The sequence below is a fragment of the Callospermophilus lateralis genome, chromosome 4 (genome assembly GCF_048772815.1).
Source record: "Callospermophilus lateralis isolate mCalLat2 chromosome 4, mCalLat2.hap1, whole genome shotgun sequence".
NCBI classification, from domain to species: domain Eukaryota; kingdom Metazoa; phylum Chordata; class Mammalia; order Rodentia; family Sciuridae; genus Callospermophilus; species Callospermophilus lateralis.
In genome coordinates, this window is record NC_135308.1 from 47,879,254 (window position 1) to 47,900,488 (window position 21,235).

General features: G+C 35.2%; 2 protein-coding genes and 1 pseudogene across 4 annotated transcripts in view; all 3 read left to right on the forward strand.

Annotated features, from left to right (window-relative positions):
- Rnf170 (ring finger protein 170) overlaps nucleotides 1-21,235 on the forward strand; it is a 41,033-nt gene that overhangs the window by 3,281 nt on the left and 16,517 nt on the right. For all 3 annotated transcript variants that reach the window (XM_076853786.1, XM_076853787.1, XM_076853788.1), the window contains exons 2-4: nucleotides 3,792-3,935; nucleotides 17,697-17,772; nucleotides 20,932-21,040. In XM_076853786.1, coding sequence (XP_076709901.1) covers nucleotides 3,799-3,935; nucleotides 17,697-17,772; nucleotides 20,932-21,040 — 322 coding nt within the window. In that variant the 5' untranslated portion in view covers nucleotides 3,792-3,798. The remainder of the gene's footprint in view (nucleotides 1-3,791; nucleotides 3,936-17,696; nucleotides 17,773-20,931; nucleotides 21,041-21,235) is intronic.
- LOC143396549 (thymosin beta-4-like) lies at nucleotides 6,168-6,275 on the forward strand. Its single transcript, XM_076852463.2, has one exon. It carries the CDS (start codon nucleotides 6,168-6,170, stop codon nucleotides 6,273-6,275), a length of 108 nt encoding a protein of 35 aa, XP_076708578.1.
- On the forward strand, nucleotides 6,556-7,676 carry LOC143397290 (small ribosomal subunit protein uS7m pseudogene; annotated as a pseudogene).

Below are 21,235 nucleotides of genomic sequence, written 5' to 3' on the forward strand. Positions count from 1 at the left end.
CCATTTGGGTACCTCCATTTGCCCTTCAGGGATGTCTTAGAAAACATCATCAGGAAATAAAATAACTAACTAGGTGATAAGAATGGGTGTAGAGCCGAGTGTGGTGATGCACGCCTGTAATCCCCGTGGTTTAGAAGGCTAAGGCAGGAAGATTGTAAATTCAAAGCCAGCCTTAGCAATTTAGCAAGCACTAAGCAACTCTGTGAGACCCTGTCTCTAAATAAAATACAAAATAGGGCTGGGGAATGTGTCTGCGGTAAAGTGCCCCAGAGTTCAATCTCTGGTATCAAGAAGGAACTTTGAGGCCTAATTTGCATCTCAATGGAAGAGGCAGATACTGGCTTTGTTTTTACTCTTAAAGTAATACATACTTAAGAAGGATTTAAAATATAGAACCATATCCTGGGGAAGATGATGGTTTGGCCCTTCCCTTTCAGCACCCCCAATGAATAACCACTTTAAACTTGGGTTTTTATCTTGCCCAACTTTTTGCTTTGCTTTTTTTTTTTTTTTTTTGGTCCTAAGGATAGAACTCAAGACCTCATTTATAACATCTTGAAGTACCATTGAGCTACAGCCCTAGCCTGCAACTTTTTCCTATTCTGAAAACTGAAAAATGTTTTGGTGAAAGAAAAATCCAGGCTAATAATATCCAAGCAGCAAAATGGGCTTCAATTAAGAAACTGCGCTGTCAGATAGAATTGCCTTACAATATTGTTCTAAACCAGCATTGACTATGAAAAACAGAAGCTGGAGAACTGTAATCCAGATTGATTTTGGAATTCATCTTTAAGACTGAGTTATTATGTCAACTTGAGTAGGAAATTGTGATCTTTTTGTATTGTTTATCTACTATTCTCTTAAATCAGACCATCCTCTTTCCAAACTGAGGTTGTAGGATAGTAACTTATTTTATCTGATTTTAGGGCTCTTGATTCCTTTTTAACTCTAATCAAGCTATGACAAAGTATTATATGGTCCCTACCATTAGTAGATCTCCATGTGACAGAGTACACTTTTTTTTTGTTCTCTCAACAATGTTGGAGTCTGCTGTAAAATGATGCAGATAATGTTATATGTTATAATATAAATACCTAAAGTATCCTGGATCTCTGAGCTGTTGAAGTATGTAGGAAGTAATATCTTAAGGGTTTAATTGCATAGAAGTCAAATTATGGACAGGATATATACATGTACAGTAGAATTTAATCACATTATCACTGATTACACATGGAAAGACAGGGAAACAAATATAAGGCATCTTTTTCTTTTTTCTTTTTTGTGCATCCCAGGGATTGAATTTAGGGCTTTGCACATGGTAGGTAAGCTTTTTTTTAAGTAGTAGGCTGCCTAAATGTATAACATAGGAGAAAATATGAGTAATATAATTATAGTATATTTGTTGGTGCACTTAACTTGCAAAGCACTTTTGCCTCTGTTTAATTTGGTTTAATTCTCACAACTCTGAAGTAATTAGGTTCAGTAATTAGAGGCCAGGAATCTTAACAGAGATAGCATTTTGATTATCTTTGAACAAATACAAGTAGGTCTTGCTGCCTGTAGGACTTTTGACACTGACATTGCATTTCTAACTTAAAAAGAGGAAACCTATTTAAAAAAATTGAAGTTACGTAGCTGGCCTATCTTTGTATTATTGGAGGTTCCTCCCTACCCCTATTTTCAGCTAGCAGTTAATTTGATTGTTATTTTGAATGAAAATACTGAAATTAGAGCTCTTTGTCTGACTTTCTTGGTATGTACCTTCATGAAGGGGATTTGAAATCTGTCATTAGAGAGTTCCTGGTCATCAGGCTATTGTTAAGTGTAAGCTTACTAAACTGGCCTTTGATCTTTCTTTTTCTGCTTAGTTTTCTTCCATGAGAGGTATTTTTCTTATTAGTTATTCAGTTCAGATTCATTTCAAAGATATTAGACTTTGACTCACGAAGCTAGCCAATCCTTAAAAAACAAATGCCAAATGTCTTCTTTGATTTGAGAGCAACTAAGAACTGAACAGAGGGAAAGAGCATGAGGAAAAGATTAACATTAAACTGAGACGAATGATGGGAGGGAAAGGGAGAGAGAAGGGAAATTGCAAGGAAACGGAAGGAAACCCTCATCGTTATACGAAATCACATATATGAGGTTGTGAGGGGAAAGGGGGGGGAGGGAGAGAACGGAACAACAACAGATGAGGTAGAGAGGGAAGATGGGAGGGGAGAGGAGGGGGGATAGTAGGGGATAGGAAAGACAGCAGAATACAACAGTCACTAATATGGCATTATGTAAACATTGTGAATGTGTAACTGATGTGATTCTGCAATTTGTATTTGGGGTAAAAATGGAAATGCATAACTCACTTGAATCAAATATATGAAAGATGAAAAAATAAAAATAAAAAAAAATTAAAAAAAGATATTAGACTTTCACTCAAAAATTTCCTTGTAACAGAGACTTACCTGATTTATGATGATATTGGATTAAAAACTCTTCCAATGTAATTAATTCTATAAATGCAGAAATTTATTTCAGTTCTATTACATATATTTAATTTAATATTTTCTTTATTTCCCTTTAAGTTTGAACTTTATAGTTTTGTCTTCTGAAGAAAGAAGTACCTGTGATATTTAATAGACTCTTAATTGTTTGGGCTCTCTCCTCTCTTACCTATAGAATTGGGTACTACTATTTTTCTCTGGTTTAGAGTATGGGGAAGAGAGTTTTGTTTTCTTCCTCTTCTCTTCACAAGGAAATGCAGCCTCACAGTAATTTCATATTTTCAGAAAGAATTCTGAACAGTAAGCTGAGTTTAGTTTTAGGTAGGATTAATAGATTTTCAAGCATCCGAATTTTCATTAATTTAAGTAATCTTAGTATAAATATAAATGTCCTATCACCTAACCGTCTTTTGCTTTTCCAATTACACTGTAAGTATAGTAAGTGACTTATTTATGTAGATATTTATTAGGTTGTCCTGTGTACAGAGCACAACATAGGAATACAGGAATATTTGTAAAAGGCTATAATATATTTCCTTTTGCATTCATACTGGTAAATTCCATAAGACATACATATTTAGTGCTATGAAGGAGAAGAGTAATCTGATGAACTTGGAGAATTTCTTTGGTATTCAGGAGTTAGAAAATAGTAGTTGGTCAAAAAAAATTTTTTTTTTTTGATGCAGGATCTCACTGAGTTTCTTGGCCTCCTCATTACTGAGGCTGGCTTTGAACTCCCCATCCTCCTCTTTCAGCCTCCCAGCTGCTGTGAATACAGGCATGCACCAGGGTGCCCTGCAGCAGGAAGCTATTGTTAAAATGTTTATCTAAGGGCTGAATGAACTGGCACACACTAGAATCCCAGGGACTCTGGAAGCTGAAACAGAAGGATCATAAGCTCGAAGCCAGATTCAGCAACTTAGTGAGGTCTTAAGTAACTTAAGGAGAACCTATCTCAAAAAATAAAAAAGGGCCAGGGTTGGAGCTCAGGGATTGAACCCTGGGTTCAATCTCCCTACCAAAAAAAAAAAGTCTAAAAAATGGATGATAAATTATAGTAGTTGTTTTAAAGGAAATAGCATTTTGTACTCCCCAAAATAATGTTTCTGACAAATTTTAAAGAATTCATTAGTAGGGGAATCTTCACAAGAGTTGTGGTTAATGTACCTTACATTAAGGGAATGCCACAAATGCTAATTATGTTAGAAGTCAGCTATACTTACATTACTTTTACTGATATATTTCATTTGCACTGTGTCATTTGTACTTTTGTCTTGTTTCTTCATATTTTAGACCTGGAATGGCCAGATATCAAGGTGAAGTTCAAAGTTTGAAACTGGATGATGATTCAGTTATAGAAGGAGTAAGTGACCAAGTACTTGTGGCAGTTGTGGTCAGTTTCACTTTGATTGCTACCCTGGTATATGCACTTTTCAGGTGAGACTAAAAGACAAATGAATTGAAATATTATATATTTCTAAAGATCATTGACTCTTTGACTCCTTGTAATATATAATGTTTAATATGAAATGCAAGTAACTGATCTCAATGATTGTATATATTTGCTAAAGTATTGTATTTTCCACTGGGTTCTGAATGCTAACATATTTTTCCTAACTTACCCAGCCATCATCCATTCTATGGGAATATCATAGTGTGAAAAAATTAATTTTCATATTTGAATCTACCAACTAGTAGGTAATATAGATAATAAGAGAAATATTTTCAGATTTTAAATGAAAAAAACTAAGCAAAAAAAAAAAAAAAAAGACTTAGACAGTATAGAGGAAATTAAGATTAGAATCAATTAATCAAACTTAATTAATGAACTGTTCTAGAATCAGGAATAATATTTAAAGGTCTCAGATGTCTATATAATAATATGTAGACACTAGATTTTTGTAGATTTTTAATCCCCCAATTACAAATATGTTTTCTGTAAAACATTTGTAGAAAGGATTATTCAACATTTTGTGGACACTTGGGGGGGAAATGGTGATTTATTCTTTTACCTCTATATTGATAATCTCTTATTAGAATAATATAACCTTGATTTCAGTAGGATATTTTATGGAGTGATACTCCATAGTGTTACTTGGTGATAAAGTTGTGGATATAATCAGGAAATGATGTCTTGGTGATAGCAGATATAATTGAATTCATAACTGATTTGTTAATTGTTTTTAAGAATACTGACTAATGTTTAATATAAACCAAATAGGAAGATGCTGTATATTACTGAAAGACTATCCTTGGGCCTGTTATATTCATTTTTTAATAGCAACTAGGGTAAAGAATACATAAGAAACAGGCTTATTAAATTATCAGCTAGGAGGCTAGTAAAACAGTGAAGATTTAGAAATGGTCAACTCATAAGTCAACTAACCTTTTTTAGGCATGCCATTACTGACAATGCATGGCACACAAATGTGGAAGTAGGGAGCAGACCTTGGATCAGCAAGCTTTTCTTGATTCAGTGGCAGAGTCAATGGTCAAATACCTGATGTGGCTCATTTTTAGGGGGTAAAATGGCTACTGGCTACTGGGCTTTATATACAGCCTTCGCAGAGCCAGGCCATGGGAGGAGTTAGTTATTTTTTGCAGGCCCTTTTTGGGGGCAGGGCAGGGCCAGGTCATGGGAGGAGTTTTGGTATCAGGATCATTGAGGGTGGGGCAGGAGGACTGGTAGGGAACCATAACCTTCAATTACCACTCAGTGGGGAAAAAATTCAACAAATGGTGCTGAAACAGTTGGGTAGCCACATGCAAAAAAATGAAACTGAACCCATACCACCACAAATTAACTCAAAATAGGTCAAAGATTTAAATGTAAGAACTAAAACTATAATATTTGTGATGAGTTTGCCCTGAATGGGTTCATATATTAGAAGTTTGGTCTTCAGAGTGGTAGTGTTAGAAAGTGATGTGGAAAAGCTGGGGTCTAGTGAAAGATTTTAGGTCATCAAGGGCACTGCCCTTGGAATAAATTAATGCATTTCTAGTTGGATCCCCAGTTAGTTCCCATAAGAAGAGTTGAGTTGTTAAAGAGCAAGACCTGCCCCTTCCTGGTCCTTGGCTTCCTTCTCACCATTTGATCTGGCATGCACTCCTGTCATGAGGCCATTTACTATGATGCAGTATGATTAGGGGTTTCCTCACCACTTTCTTCCACCAAAATTGTGAGCTAGATAGACCTCTTTTCTTTAGTATCTAGCCTCAGGTATTTTGTTACAACAGTACAAAACAGACCAATACAATACTTTTGGAAAAAAATATGAATAAGTAAATCATGACCTTGGTGGGGTTTTTTTGTTTTTTGTTTTTTTTTAAGTTGATGATATACCTTTATTTTATTTATTTATATATGGTGTTGAGAATCAAGCCCAGTGCCTCACACATGCCAGGCAAGTGCACTACCTCTGAACCACAGCCCCAGCCCATGACCTTAGTTTCTGGCAAAGGATCTTAGATATGGAACCAAAAGCATGAGCAACAAAAGATAAAGTACACCAACCAAACATAATCAAAATTAAGAACTTTTATGCTTCAAAGGACATCATCAAGAAAGTGAAAAGATAACCTACAAGAATGGGAGAAAAACTCAATAGTGGTCACTTTGCAGACCAGACTTCTGTCGTTCTCACAGCTTGTTCTGCTTCCTCCGAAACCATGTCTGACAAACCCAATACGGCTGAGATCGAGAAATTCTATAAGTCGAAACTGAAGAAGACAGAAACACAAGAGAAAAATCCTCTACCTAAAGAAACAATTGAATAAGAGAAGCAAGCAGGCAAATCCATTTAATGAGGTGTACACCACCAGTATGCACTGTACATTCCACAAACATTGCCTTTTTATTTTACTTCTTTTAGCTGTTGAACTTTTTTAGATACAAAGAGATTAGATCAAGTTTAAATGACTGTGCTGCCCCTTTTCACATCAAAAAATTGAGAACTACTGACAGCGAAGGCCAGGCTTGCCTCTCCCATCTGCCTGTCTGACTGGCAGAGAAAGAAAAGAACTTACATGTTGGTGAAGGAAGATGTTGGGTGGGAGGATGGTGAAATCTAGAGTAAGAGCCAAGCTGTTCCAAGGCGTCCTGCAGGCTGTAAAATGCAGTTTAATTAGAGTTCCATTTTTTTGTTCAAATGATTTTACTTATTGGAATACACAGTTTTTAATATGCAAATTAAAAGTTTTAAAACCCCCCAAAAAAAAGAATGGGAAAAAATATATGTAAATCATGTCTCTGTTAAAGTACTTGTATCTAGGATAAAGAATTCATAACTTAGTAATAAAAAGACAACCCCATTAATAAATGGACAAAGGATTTGAATTGACAGTTCTCCAAAGAAGATATGTAAATAGCCAATAAACACATGAAAAGATTCTCACCATTACTAATTTTTGGGAAATACAAAATCAAAACTCAAGAGTATCGGGCTTGGCGCCAGGCATGCTACATCCTGTCTGACGTTTTCTAGGGCAAACTCAGATGAGGTGGAGCTGCTATAGTCCTGAATTCAGGGATCCCCTAATTGACAAGGAACATTACCGCAGCCTGTGGCTGAGCTCACTGAAGAGGAGAAATAGGACCAGGAGCTCAAGAAAACTCAGCTTATCAAAACTGCCCCAGCAATGTAAACAAGCTCTGTGTTTGCAGACCCAGTGATCAGTAAATTCATCAACATGATGATGAAAGGAGAAAACAGTACTGGCCAGATCTCTCATGAACCAGACTCTGAAATCTGTGAAAAGGAAGCAGTTTGAGAAGTACCATGCTGCTTCCAGAGAGGAACAAGCAACCATCAAATGCAACCACTATACCATCTTTCACCAAGCACTTAAAAATGTGAGCCTGTAATTGGGCTGGTACCCATCCTCAAGGGTAGCTATTTCTACCAGGTCCCCGTGCCCCTAGCTGACTGGTGTTACTGCTTCCTAGCCATGAAGTAGATGATCACTGAATGCTGAAAGAATAAGAACCGGTAGACATTGATGTCAGAGAAGCTGTCATATAAGCTGCTGCAGGCTTTTCACAACCAGGGCCCCATGATCAAGAGGAAGCACAATATGCACAAGTTGGCCAGGGCCAACCAAGCCCTGGCCCACGACCATTGGTGTTACAGGGAGAGGAAAGCCCAGGGCCTCTGCCACTGTGAGCCAATGTTCTGTTGAAAAGTACCTGTGGATTAAGGATGTAGTTCCTTTTTGAGAAGAATGGAGCAGCATGTTTGTTGCTTATTAATCCTCTTTCTTCCAGGCTAGAACTGGCTCTCCCTGCCCCATCTCTTTGTAAAGAGGGAACATGTCAACTTGGAGATTTTCTCCAAGACACTCAGGGCCCTATCTTCTCTTCTCTCACCTCAGAGTGGGCATTTGGATGCTTTAAAAGGAAGCAATTTTTGTGTCAGAAATGATTTATTAGAATATCTGTAATATGAACATATAAGAACTACCATTCATTATAACTGACTGGAGGATAAAAAAACAACAACAACAGTATGGCTACTATCAAAAATACTCAAAATAGGGGTTGGGGTTGTGGCTCAGCAGAAGAGCACTCGTCTAGCATGTGTGAGGTCCTGGGTTCAATCCTTAGCACCACATAAAAATAAATAAAGTATTGTGTCCAACACAACTAAAAAGTAAATTAAGAAAAATACTCAAAATAGTATGTGGTAGGATGTGGAAAAATTGGAACCCTTGTGTATAAAGGAGTGTAAAATGACATATTAGATATTGTGGAAAACAATATGACAGGTCCTAAAAATAATTAAAAATATAATAACCATATGATCCCCCAGTTCCACTTTGGCCATATTGAAAGAGGTATTAAGAGAGTTTTGAATATTCATGTTCATAGTATTATTATTTACAGTAGCTAAAAGGCAAAAGTAACGCAGTACTCCATCAACTATCTATCTATCTATCTATCTATATATATATATATACATACATACACACACACACACACACACACACACATATATGTATATATGCATATACATACAATGGATACATATTCAGCTTTAGAAAGGAAATTCTGCAGTCCCACAAAACATTTAAAGAAGAATTATTACTAGTCTTTCTCAAACTATTCTAAAAACCCAAAGAGAAAGGAACACAACTTATTCTCTGAAGCCAACAATACCATGATACCAAAGCTAGATAAAGACATTACAGAAGGGCTGGAGATGTAGCTCAGTGATAGAGTGCTTACAGAGCATGTATGAGTACGAGGCCCCGGGTTCAATTCCTGTACTGCCCCCTCTAAAAAGTACCTTATGGAAAAGAAAATTACCAACCAATTTCCTTGATGAACATATATACAAAAATTATCAAAATACTAGCAAACCAAATTCAACAGCACATAAAAAGAATCATACACCATGATCAGGTGGGATTTACCCCTGAGATGCAAGGATGATTCAGCATATACAAATCAGTGCAATAACAATATATTACCAGAATGAAAGACAAGAATCATGTGATCATCTTAAGATAGACAGGAAAAATTTTTGACAAAATTCAGTGTCTTTTCATGATTAAAAAAAAAAAAAACCAATAAATTAGGTATAGAAGGAATATACCTCAACACAGTAAAGACTACATATGACAGGGTCACAGCTAATATATTCATTAATGAAATTCTTAGAGCAAGGAATAAGACAAGGATTCCCACATTTGTCACTTCTATTTAGTGTGGTACAGGAACTCCTAGCCAGAGTTATTAGACAAGAAAAAGGAAAAAAAAAAAAAACCCAAATAGTAAAGAAAGAAGTAAATTTTTATCTGTTTGCAGATGACAGTTTTATATATGGGAAACCCTATAAAGACTCCACCAGAAAATATAACAACTAATGAATTCAGTAAAGTTGCAGGATACAAAATCAACATACAAAGATCGTTACATTTTCAATACTGCACAGTGAATTATCCAAAAAGGGAATCAGGAAAATAATCCCATTTTCAATAGCATTAAATACAAAACTTTAAGGACACCAAAAGATCTGTACACTGAAGACACTAATAAAAGTGTTGAAGAAGACACAAATAAGTGGAATAATATCCTGTGTTTATGAATTAGAATTAATTTTCTTAAAAGTGTTCATACTGCCCAAAACAATCTAAAGATTTAGTGTAATTCCTTTCATTCCGAAGTCATTTTTCACAGCACTATTAAAATTTCTAAAGTTTGTGTGGACCCAGAAAAGATCCCAAATACCCAAAGCATTCTTGAGCTAAAAGAACAAAGCTGGAGATGTAGTGCTATCTGACTTCAGAATTGACTATAAACCTATAGTAACCAAAATAGAATGGGGGCGCTGGGGATATAGCTCAGTTGGTACTGTGCTTGCCTCACATGCACAAGGCCCTGGGTTCAATCCCAGCACCGCCAAAAAAACAAAAAAAGAATGGTACTAGTATTAAAAACTGAGACATCATAGACCAATTGAAAGGGAAAGAGAGCCCAGGAATAAATTCATTTATTTTCAGTTGATCTTGATAAAGTTGCCAAGAGCATAGCAGGAAAAGGTAGTGTCTTTAATATAAAGAATGCTTGGAAAACTATATATTCACTTGCCTAACAACAAAATTGGACCCTTTCTTCACATATATAAAAATTAGTTCAACCAGGTGCAGTGGCACATACCTATGATCCCTGCTTCTTGGGAGGCTGAGGCAGGAGGATCCCAAGTTTGAGTCCAGCCTTGGTACCTTAGCAAGACCCTGTCTCAAAACGAATAGGGGTGGGGATGTGGCTCAGTGGTAAATCTTTTTCCTAGCATTGTAAAGTTCTAGGTTCAATCTCCAGTGCTACCAAAAAAAAAAAGAAAGGCAGAGAACCTAAAGAGACATTTCTTAAAAGATATACAAATTGCTAACAGGTAAAAGAAAAAATGTTCAACCTCACTTATCATCAGGGAAATGCAATCTAACACTCCTCCAATGAAAAATTATAGTGAAACTGCAATAAGATATCATCTCTCACCTGTTAGAATGGCTATTATCAAAAAGACAAAAGATAGCAAGTGACAGTGAGAATGTAGAACAAAGGGAACCCTTGTAGATTATTGGTGGGAATGTAAAATGGTGTGGTCACTATGGGAAACAATATAGAAATTCCTTAAAACATTAAAATTAAAAATTTTTAAAAAATTAAAATTAGAAATTATTATATGGTCCAGCAATAACACTTCTGACTATGTATTGAGAAGAAATTGTCAATATTTCAAAGAACTGTCTGTACTGTTTATTGCAGTATTGGTTTATAGGTTCTAAAAGATGGAATCAAACTAAGTGACTATTAGCAGATAAATGAGTAAAAGAAGATGTGATATATATGTTTATATACAGATAGATACACACAGATACATAATGGAACACTATTCAGCTTTTTAAAAGAATGGATTTCCTATCATTTGCAGCAATCTGTATGATCTAGTGGACATTATGCTAACTGAAATAAGCCAAACACAGAAAGACAAATACTGTGTGATCTTGTTATGTGTGGAATCTTAAAAAAGTTGATATCATAGAATCAGAAAGGAGAAGGGCTGGAGGAATTTTAGTCAAAGGGCCAGCATGGTGACACATGCCTGTAATTCCAGCAACTTGGGAGGCTGAGACAGGAGGATCACAAGTTCATAGCCAGACTCAGCAACTTAGCGAGACTTTGAGCAACTTAGTGAGAGACCCTGTTCCAAAATAAAAAATAAAAAAGCGTTGGGAATGTGGCTCAGTGGCAAAGCACCCCTGGGATCAATCCCCAGTACCAAAAAAAGAAGAAAACAAAAACAAAAACAAAAACAAAACAGAAGTGGGGACCTAGTGGAATTTAAGAAATTTTGTTTGAAAGGATACAGTGTTTCAGTTAAGGTGCATTATTTGAAAAAGTAGTGGGGAGCAGAGGAGTATCCCAAAATCATAATTAAAGTAGCCCATTTAAAATACTATTTTATAGGATCGATTTTATTATTAAATACCATTTTCATTTTTTCTAATTTGTCTACTGTGAATAGTTATTGCTTGTATAATAGCAGTTTTTCCCTACAGACTGGAATGATATGAAGCCCAAATTAAAATTTTCTGTTTAATAGGCAATTGTATATTTTAGATGCCAGAAACGTAATAGTATAGGGTACATTTACAAAAATAACCAGCTAAAGGGAGAACAGGGAATAGGGGTTGGAGTGGGAAGTGTTGAGGATAGATATTTGCCAAGTTATGTTGTTATATTGTGTATATACTAAAATGTAACAACAAATCTCACCATTAGGTGCAAGTATAATGCACCAATACAAAAATATACAGGAGAAAAACAGCCAGCTAAAGGTTATAACTGGGTTATATTCAGTTTGGGACAATTATTTTAAACTAGACAGTGTTCAGGGAAATTGTCAAAACAATGAAAACTACAATACAAAACAGCTGAAGGACCTGGGGATATCTAGCTTAGGGAAAGAGATTGTTGGGCATAAAGCTGTCTGCTAAATATGGAGAGGGCTTGTTTTGTTAAATGAAGCTAGCACAATAATGTATATCTATAGTTCTGGTACTCAGAGGCTAAGGCAGGAAAATCATGTGAACCCAGGAGTTTAAGACCAGTCTGGGCAACAAATGAGATTCCATCTCAAAAAACTACAAAAAAAGAATTAGATTTCCTCTGTGTGGCTTCATGGATAGAACCAAAGCCAATTGGTAAAGATAAATGGTAATATTTTGGTTCAATTTAAGAAGTACTTTAAAATTATATAATGTGCTCCCCATTATTTAGACATTGGCTTGCATCTGTCATATGATTGAGTAGGAAGTCTGTATAAGTTCCGTTCTCCAGTTGTAACCCTATTACACCTACTACATTGTGAATAATGCTACTAGAAATATGTTGTACTAGTACCTGTTTGAATCCCTGCTTTTATTTTGAATTCCTGATCATGTGATAATTCTAGGTTTAAGTTTTTTGTTTTGTTTTGAGAGGAGATATTGCTGTGTTGCCTAGACTGATATGTTTAACTTTCAGGAAACCTCTAAACTATTTTCCACTGTGATTGGTCTATTTTACATTTTCACCAGCAATGTACAAGGACACCAGTTTCTTAACATCCTTGCCAACATTTATTTTCTAGGGTTTTCTTTCCTTCCTTTCTGTAAATTATTATTATTATTTTATAATAACCATCCTCACGGGAGATAAGTAGAATTTCATTGAGGTTTTGATTTCCAGTTCCCTTATGAGTACTAATGTTGAATATCATTTCATGTGCTCATTGATGATTTGTGTGTTTTCTTTGGAGAAATGTCCACTTAAGTCTTTTACCCACTTTTGAATAGGGTTGTTTAGTTTTTGTCTTTTAGTTATAAGTATTCTTTATGTATTCTGATGTTATCGTTTAGGTGTATGCTTTACAAATATCTTCCATTCTGTGGATTTTCTTTTAATTTTCTTGATAGCACCTTTCATGCACAAGAGTTTTTTTTTTTTAATTTATATTTTTTAGTTGTAGGTGGACACAGCACCTTTATTTTACTTTTTTTATGTGGTGCTGGGGATCGAATCCAGTGCCTCACATATGCTAGGCAAGCGTTCTACCACTAAGCCACAACCCCAGCCCCAGGAGTTTTTAATTTTGATTAAGTCAACTCATCTGGTTTTTTCTTTGTTGCTCATTTTTTGGTCTTTTATTTATGAAATCATTGCCAAATCCAAAGTTTTGAATATTTATGAAGATCTGTGGATTTTTTTTCCTCTTAACTCCGAAGTTTAATTTGTTGATCCATTTTGAGGTCATCTTGGTATATGATTTTTAGGTAAGAGTCTAATTTCATTCTTTTAGATGGTGGATATCCAGTTTTCCCAGTACCCATTAAACAGTCTTGGTTCCCTTGTCAAAAATCAATTGACCTTTGTCTCAGTTTGGTCTGCTAGAAAAAAATTGAATAACAAACATTTCTGAACAACAAAGATTTCTTCTCATAATTCCAGAAACTGGGAAGTCCAAGATCAAGGGGTATTAGTCACTTTTCTGTTGTTATAACAAAATACTTGAGCAAATCAACATATAAAAAGAAAAAATCTTATTTTGGCTCATAGCTTTGAAGGTTCTAGTTCATGACTGATTGGTCCCATTCCTTTGGAGCCTATGGCAAGGCATCTAATCATGGAAGAAAAATCAGAGGAAGGAACTGGGGTCCCCAAATCTCCTTCAAGGACACACTCCCAATATATATCCCACTAGGCCCCACTCTAAAACATTCTACCACTTCCCATTAAGGCCACTTTCGGGACCAGGCCTTTAACACATAGGCCTATGGGGCCTTTGCGGGGCACGCAAGGTGTTGGTGGATCTGTGTCTGGCACAGTGCTACCTCTTGGTTTGCAGGTGACTTATTTGTTCATTGCATCTTTGCATGGAAAAGAGCACAGATAAGAAAACATGTCTTTCATGTCTTTTATGTATGCCTGTGATGCTGGTGGTTGAACCTTGAGCATGCTGAGCATATGTTCTACACCCCCAGCTGCTCATATCTTGTCTTAAGGAGCATTAATCTCATCATAAGGTGTCACTTTAATGACCTACTTGCTTCGCAAAGGTCGCATTTCCAAATATGATTCCATTGGGGATTATGGTTTCAACATAAGGAGTGTGGGACATACAAATATTTAGCCTATAGCAACCACATTTGTGAGAGTTTGTTTCTGGGGTCTGTGTTCTAGTCCCTTGGTTTATATATCCTTATGACAGTATCATCCCCTTTTATTACTGTAGCTTTGTATTAAATTCTCAAATCAAGAAGTGTGTGTCTTCTAATTTTTTTTTGTTTTCAAGATTTGTTTTGGTTGTTTGGAGTTTCTTGAAATTCCATATGAATTTTTGAATGAGCTTTTCAATTTTTTCAAAATATGCCATGGGAATTTTGATAGGGATTGCATTGCATCTGTAGACCAATCCCTTTAGGTAGTATTTTCATCTTAGCAAGTCTTTCAGTCTGTGAACCCAGGACTTTTCCATTATTTTTTTTTTCAATCCCCCTCTCAGCAGTATTTTGTAGTTGTAATTAATTTCTTTCTTATTTGCCCGCTCTTCTTTTTTGGGAGGTGGGGTAGTGGGGATATAACCAGGGGCAGGGGGGCTTTACTACTGAGCTATATCCTCAGCATTTTATTTTCAGACAATGTTTCACTAAGTGGTTTAGGGCCTTGCTAAATTGCTGAGGTTGGCCTTGAACTTGATTCTCCTGCCTCAGCCTCCTGAGTTACTGGGATCACAGGTGTGCACCACCATCCCCTGCTTGCCTTTCCTTCTCAAACTATCTGTACCAGATTTGTTGACATATCAGAAACCAGTGAGAGCAAGGGAGGAAGATTACTTCTAGATAGGGAATAGGGGTGGGAGGGAAATAGAGGGAAGGGGAATAGCATGGATGTTGGAAGGAGACCCTCATCATTATCTAAAATACATGTATGAAGAGAATTGAACAACAGCAGATGAGGTAGAGAGGGAAGATGGGAGGGAAGGGGAGGGGGGATAGTAGGGGATAGGAAAGGTAGCAGAATACAACAGTCACTAATATGGCATTATGTAAAAATGTGAATGTGTAACCGATGCGATTCTGCAATTTGTATTTGGGGTAAAAATGGGAGTTCATAACCCACTTGAATCAAATGTATGAAAGATGATATGTCATGAGCTTTGTAATGTCAACCAATAAAAAAAAAGATGTGAATTTGGTGTCAACATACCTTATATACAATCAGAGATATGATAAATTATGGTATAAAGGTGTATTAAGAATTGTACTCTCTATCTCTCTCTCTCTCTCTCTCTTTAAAAAAAAAAAAAAAAGTGCTGGGGATGTGGCATGCGAGGCAGACCAGGTTCGATCCTCAGCACCACATACAAACAAAGATGTTGTGTCCACCGAAAACTTTTTAAAAATAAATAAATAAATATTAAAATTTTCTCTCTCTCTAAAAAAAAAATTGTAATGCAGTAATAATAATAATAATAATAATAATGAGAGCTCATGTTTAAAAAACTTATGTGCACACAATAACTTGTACATAAATGTAAAAAAGCAGCTTTGTTAATAACAGCTAAAAAGTGGAAACAACTCACAAGTCCATCAATTGATGAGTAAATCAAAACTGATGGGTAAATCAAAACCAGTGGATGAATACAATGGAATATTATTTGCCAATAAGAAGGAATAAAGTGCTGGTACATGGCACAACATCATCTAACTGAAAGAAGGCAGTCACAGGGCTGGGGATGTGGCTCAAGCGGTAGTGCGCTAGCCTGGCGTGCGTGCGGCCCAGGTTCGATCCTCAGCACCACATACAAACAAAAGATGTTGTATCCGCCGATAACTAAAAAAATAAATATTAAGGTTCTCTCTCTCCTCTCTCACTCTCTCTCTCTTTAAAAAAAAAAAAGAAGGCAGTCACAGAAGACCATGTGTTATAGGATCTCACTCGTATGAAATGTCTAGAATAGACAAGTACAGAGAGAAAGCGGAATAGTGGCTATTGCTAGAGGCAATAGGAGTTTGGGGAGGATGATTGAGGGGACTAAGAAGAATGGTTCTTTTGAGGGGTAATGAAAATGTTCTAAACTGATTATTGTGATAGATGCACAATTCTGTAAACATAGTAAAAGCTATAGGATTTTACACTTTAAATTGACAGATTGTATGGTATAAGAATTATATACCAGCTAAATTTTATATGTAATATAAAATACATGTTATACTTTTAAAAAGAAAGAAAGAAACAAACCAATGAAAAGAGTCTTATACATTTGTCTGCTGTTTTCTAAATTTTGGGTTGTTCACTCATAGCTGTCAATCCCATTTAATTTCTTGAACTCCAGGTACTGTTCAGCAGCTTGGTCTATCTGTTCTTGTTCTTTGGCTATACTTTGACTTTTCAAATATTCTACTACTAGATTTAAGAATTTTTACATCTTCTTGATATGAAAAAATGCCAACTGAAAGGTTTTCCAGGCATATGGTTCATATCAGTACACTGAAAAGTCATCAGTATATTTTTCCAAAAGCCATCAGTATTTTTTTCCCAATGAAAATGGAATGACGATCTACTCTCAAAGAATAGAGAAATGCTGTTTAGATGTTCACTGGTATTTAAATAAGGTGTTTCCTGTGCTTGGATAGATTGTTCCTTGATTGAATGCTTTCATATGCATTTTACTCAGTCAAAAGAATGTATAGCTTATTATGAAATAAAGAATCTACCAAAATTTGAGTTCTGAACACAGTTCAAGCAGTTTCATTACATTTATGTTACACTTCTTTTTAGTTACTTGACTTTAAGTTGCCCTCATTGAAGGTAATGGTTTTATTTTTTGTCAGCTTTCTTTTCTAAAATTTGCGTTTCTTAATAAAAATTGAGTAATTATAGGGTGGATTTAATTTTCCCCATCCCATGAAATTATTAGAGTTCTTTTTTTCTGTTGTATATGGTTTACCCAGTAAGTAAGGGATCTTCTAAAGAGTAAGCTTGTAATTTTATAGAATTAGAATATTTTTGTTCAAGATGTTTTAAGTTTAGGGGGGAAAGTCTAAAATGAAATGCATTGAGATTTAGATGTAAATATTGACACCCCCACCCTCCCAATCTTACCTCCACTTCTAATTTTTAGTGGTCTCATCATTAGCCACCAAATTCATTTTACTTGTTAAGATATTAGTGGTATGTTAAGTTTTGGCTTTTTTATTTACATAAATTTAGTTTCTGCCCTGTCTCCCTTTGCTCAAATGTGAAAAATTAGGAGAAAGCCTTAATTAGATGTGGAAAAGTATTCAAATGCACAATAATATATAGAGCTATATAGCAGCTTATTTTGAAGGAATTTTACAAAAGAAATAAATCTGTTAATTGTTCTTTATATTATCTGTAAGCTTGCAGTTACAAGAAATCCCAAAAGTACCAGGCCTTTGAGGTTTTGTCATTTGCTGCCTAAGCCCAAAATCAGCCAGTGGTCACTGATTTGGGGAAGAACTAAGCACAGAATAATCTGTAATATACAGTCCTAGAATTGTAGTGCAATTGTATATGATCAGTTATATTTACTAAACTACCAGTGGTTCTAAGTAAAAAACTCAGACCCAGAAAGTAAATGGATTAATCTGACAATATTTTATATTCAAGGTTTATTATATTCTTTTCAACAGAAATGTACATCAGAACATTCATCCAGAAAACCAAGAGCTAGTGAGGGTGCTTCGAGAACAACTTCAAACAGAACAGGTACTGTTATGTAACGTGCATTTATGTAAGGAGTAGATGTTATAATTCCCTTTGAATGTACAGTTAATTACTTTTGAGAAACAGGGACTGTTTTCCTGCTTTCTTTCCTGCCTTCAATTGTTCTATAGGTTGTGTGTTTTCAGATTAAGTATATTGCCCAGTCAACATCTATTCAGATGTTTACATGTTTTTTTTTTTTAACTTGCTTTAAAAAAGAATGGTTTTCCTATTATTTATTTGTATAGAAATAATCACAGTAATTGGCCTTAACTGAAATGTAGTAGAAAATTATTTTTTAAAACGTATATACGCAAAGACCTTCAAAGAAATATTTGTACCTCCCCTTTTTCTTTAGTGATCAGAGTTAACAGAACTAGTTAGAAAAAGAAGAAAACTTTTCCTCTCTGCCTCTTCTTTACTTTTTACCTCATAAACAGTATGGTTTATGAGAGTCAGAATAAATGGAATATTTTATACCTTCATACCTATATCAGTAACATCAAAAATAAAAATTTTAGCTGGGCTTGGTAGCACATGCCTGTAACCAGGAGCCAGGAGTTTCTAGCTCTCCTGGGCAACATAGTGAAACCCTGTCTCAAATGAAAAATGAAAAGGATGTAACTCAGTGGTAAAGCGCCCCCGTGTTTGATCCCCAGTAGCAAAAAAAAAAAAAAGTTTTGATTGCTTTCCTACCCAAACTTTAGTTCCAATGAAGGCTTATAATTTATCCATTCACCAAATATATTTCAAACTTCCGTCATGTCCCAGGCATTGTTATAGTTATTGGGAATCCAATTGTGAACTAAACAGACAAAAATTCCTACCCCTCATGGAAATGAAGTTCCATTCATCAATTCGAGAATAGTTTAAGCATGTTAATAGTGCTGTATTCCAAAGTAATTGTTTTCAATAATTCATGTTCAGATAATGTTTTATAATTTACAAAGTGATTTCACAAACAACTATCTTATTTAATCTTCAGACATGCTAAGCATAGCAATTATTATCATTGCATTTGCATTAACACATTAGATTGCTAATTACTTAAATTCACTAGCAGTTACATTAATGGGTTGAGCTATACTGGAGTCACAAATAGAAGTGAATCTTCTGCATTTCTTTGTACCTCAAACCCATTGTTTACCTCCCAGCTTCCTCAGGCATGACATTATACCTATTGGAACTAGAATAAAACTAGTGACTTAGCCTATTCTGTATTGTTCAACATAATAGCCACTTGTGGCTATTTAAATTTAATTTAAATAAGATTTAAAATTCAGTACTTTAGTCACAACAGCCACATGTGGATAGCAGCTGCCAAAGTGGGTAGTACAGATAAAGATTTCTATGATTACAGAAAGTTCTATTGAACAGCACTGGTAATTGTTTTTTGTCAATATCTAAAAAGAATGAGAAACAATGGAAAGGTGAACATTAAGGTTCTTCTTACATTTTTCTTTTTGTACTATTAAAACTGGCATGAATAATTACAATATCTGAGTGTGACCTAGAATTATAGAATATTCTGGTAACTTAGCAGTAATTTGAAATTTTAGAAGTAACTTAGAGGAAATTTGAAATTTAAATTGTGGTTTACAATATTGGGAAACAAAGGGCTTGGGATATAGCTCAGTTGGTAGAGTGCTTGCCTTGCAATCACAAGGCCCTGGGTTTAATCCTCAGCACCACCAAAAAAAAAAAAAAAAAAAATTGGGAAGCCAAGTTCTTTGATTCATTATAGTTAACAATTCATGTTTAATACATCTGATATTTTTAAAATTAGATTTTTTTAATGCTAGCTACTTTGTTTATAAGATATGTACTGGGTGCTATCAAACAGGTTTTGATAGATGTTTATTGACAAGATAAACATTTCATACTAATGCTGGATGCTTTTCTAAGTCCTTTTTAAATTCAAGACCTATATGTATACATAGGCTAGATCCCTAATTTTCCCTTTGTCACATTTTGTATTTCCTAAGTAGTATAATTGCTTCTGATATCCTGCTCTGCTTGTCATCCAAGTATATTTAGCATATGAATAATGACTATAGTGAGTCCTACAGATGAAGGCCTGGTCTTTAAGGCACTTGAATTCTAGTGAGATCTTTGATATCTGGATTCTTCTTATGCTGGTAATTGTATTTCTGTTCGATCACAACTTTGTGAAGGTCTGAGTTCAAGTTACTAGTGATCTTAAATTTTTCTGCTTCCAAAATGAGGAAGTATTCTTTTCCAAAAGTTTAATTCTGATCTTGTATAAAGTATCACATATATGCAACACTTTGTCTGGAGGATAGCTATGAGAACAGAAAAAGAGGTTAAAAATTTTAAAAAGCTAATAGTTAGAAAATATTTTGACTCTTCTTTTTTTCCTTTTGGTGGTTCTGGGGATCGAATCCCGGGCCTCATGGATGCTAATCTTGTGCCTTAATACTGAACTACACCTCCAGCCTGACATTTCTTACTCTTCAGCTTAATGTATTAGCTCAGCCTTGTTCTACACAAAATAACTTATATGGAAAGGCTAAAAGAGAAACTCTTGAATTAATCTAGATTTATTTCTTTAAATGTGTTTAGGAAGGAAGGTAGACACCCTATAGCTTAAAACAACAACAATATAGCTTTATAACTTGTTAAATTTATATAAGACCTTAAACTACTTTTTTATTTATTTAGTTGTAGATGGACATAATATCTTTATTTATTCATTTTTATGTGGTGCTGAGGATTGAACCCAGGGTCTCACACATGCAAGGCAAGTGCTCTACCACTGAGCTCAGCCCCAGCCCCTTAAACTATTTTTTATAAGACCTTAAACTATTGCATATCTGAAAATTGATGGATTACACACCATTGACAGTGTTCTTTCTTTTTTCCCTCAGTGCTGGGGTAGAACCCAGGGCATTGCACATGCTAAGCAAGTATCTATCACTGAACTATAACCCAGCTCTTTTCAGTTTATTTGGAGATAGGGTCTCTATAAATTGTTGAGGTTAGCCTTGACCTTGCAGTCCTCCTGTCTCAGCCTTCCAGTTAGCTGGGATTACAAGCATGTGCCACCATACCTGGCTTGACAGTGTTCTTATACATAATTTAATCATTAAAGACAATTTTGAATGCTTAGTATATAATTATGTGTACATATCTTCTTATCAGGATGCACCTGCTGCTACTCGACAGCAGTTCTACACTGACATGTACTGTCCAATCTGTTTACATCAAGCTTCCTTACCTGTTGAAACAAACTGTGGACATCTTTTTTGTGGTAAGCAAACAATTCTATACTTTGGTAGAAGTAACTGTTTAAATCAAGACCTATATGTATACACAGGCTGGATCCCTAATTTTTCCTTTGTCACATTCTGAATTGCTTCTGATATCCTGTTCTACTTGTCATCCAAGTATATACTGCATCTGAATAATCAACTATATGTGTATGTTTTTTCTATTTAGTATGTTA

Excerpts from the sequence above, each read along its gene's own strand:
- LOC143396549 (XM_076852463.2), top strand. The coding sequence starts at position 6,168 with ATGTCTGACAAACCCAATACGGCTGAGATCGAGAAATTCTATAAGTCG.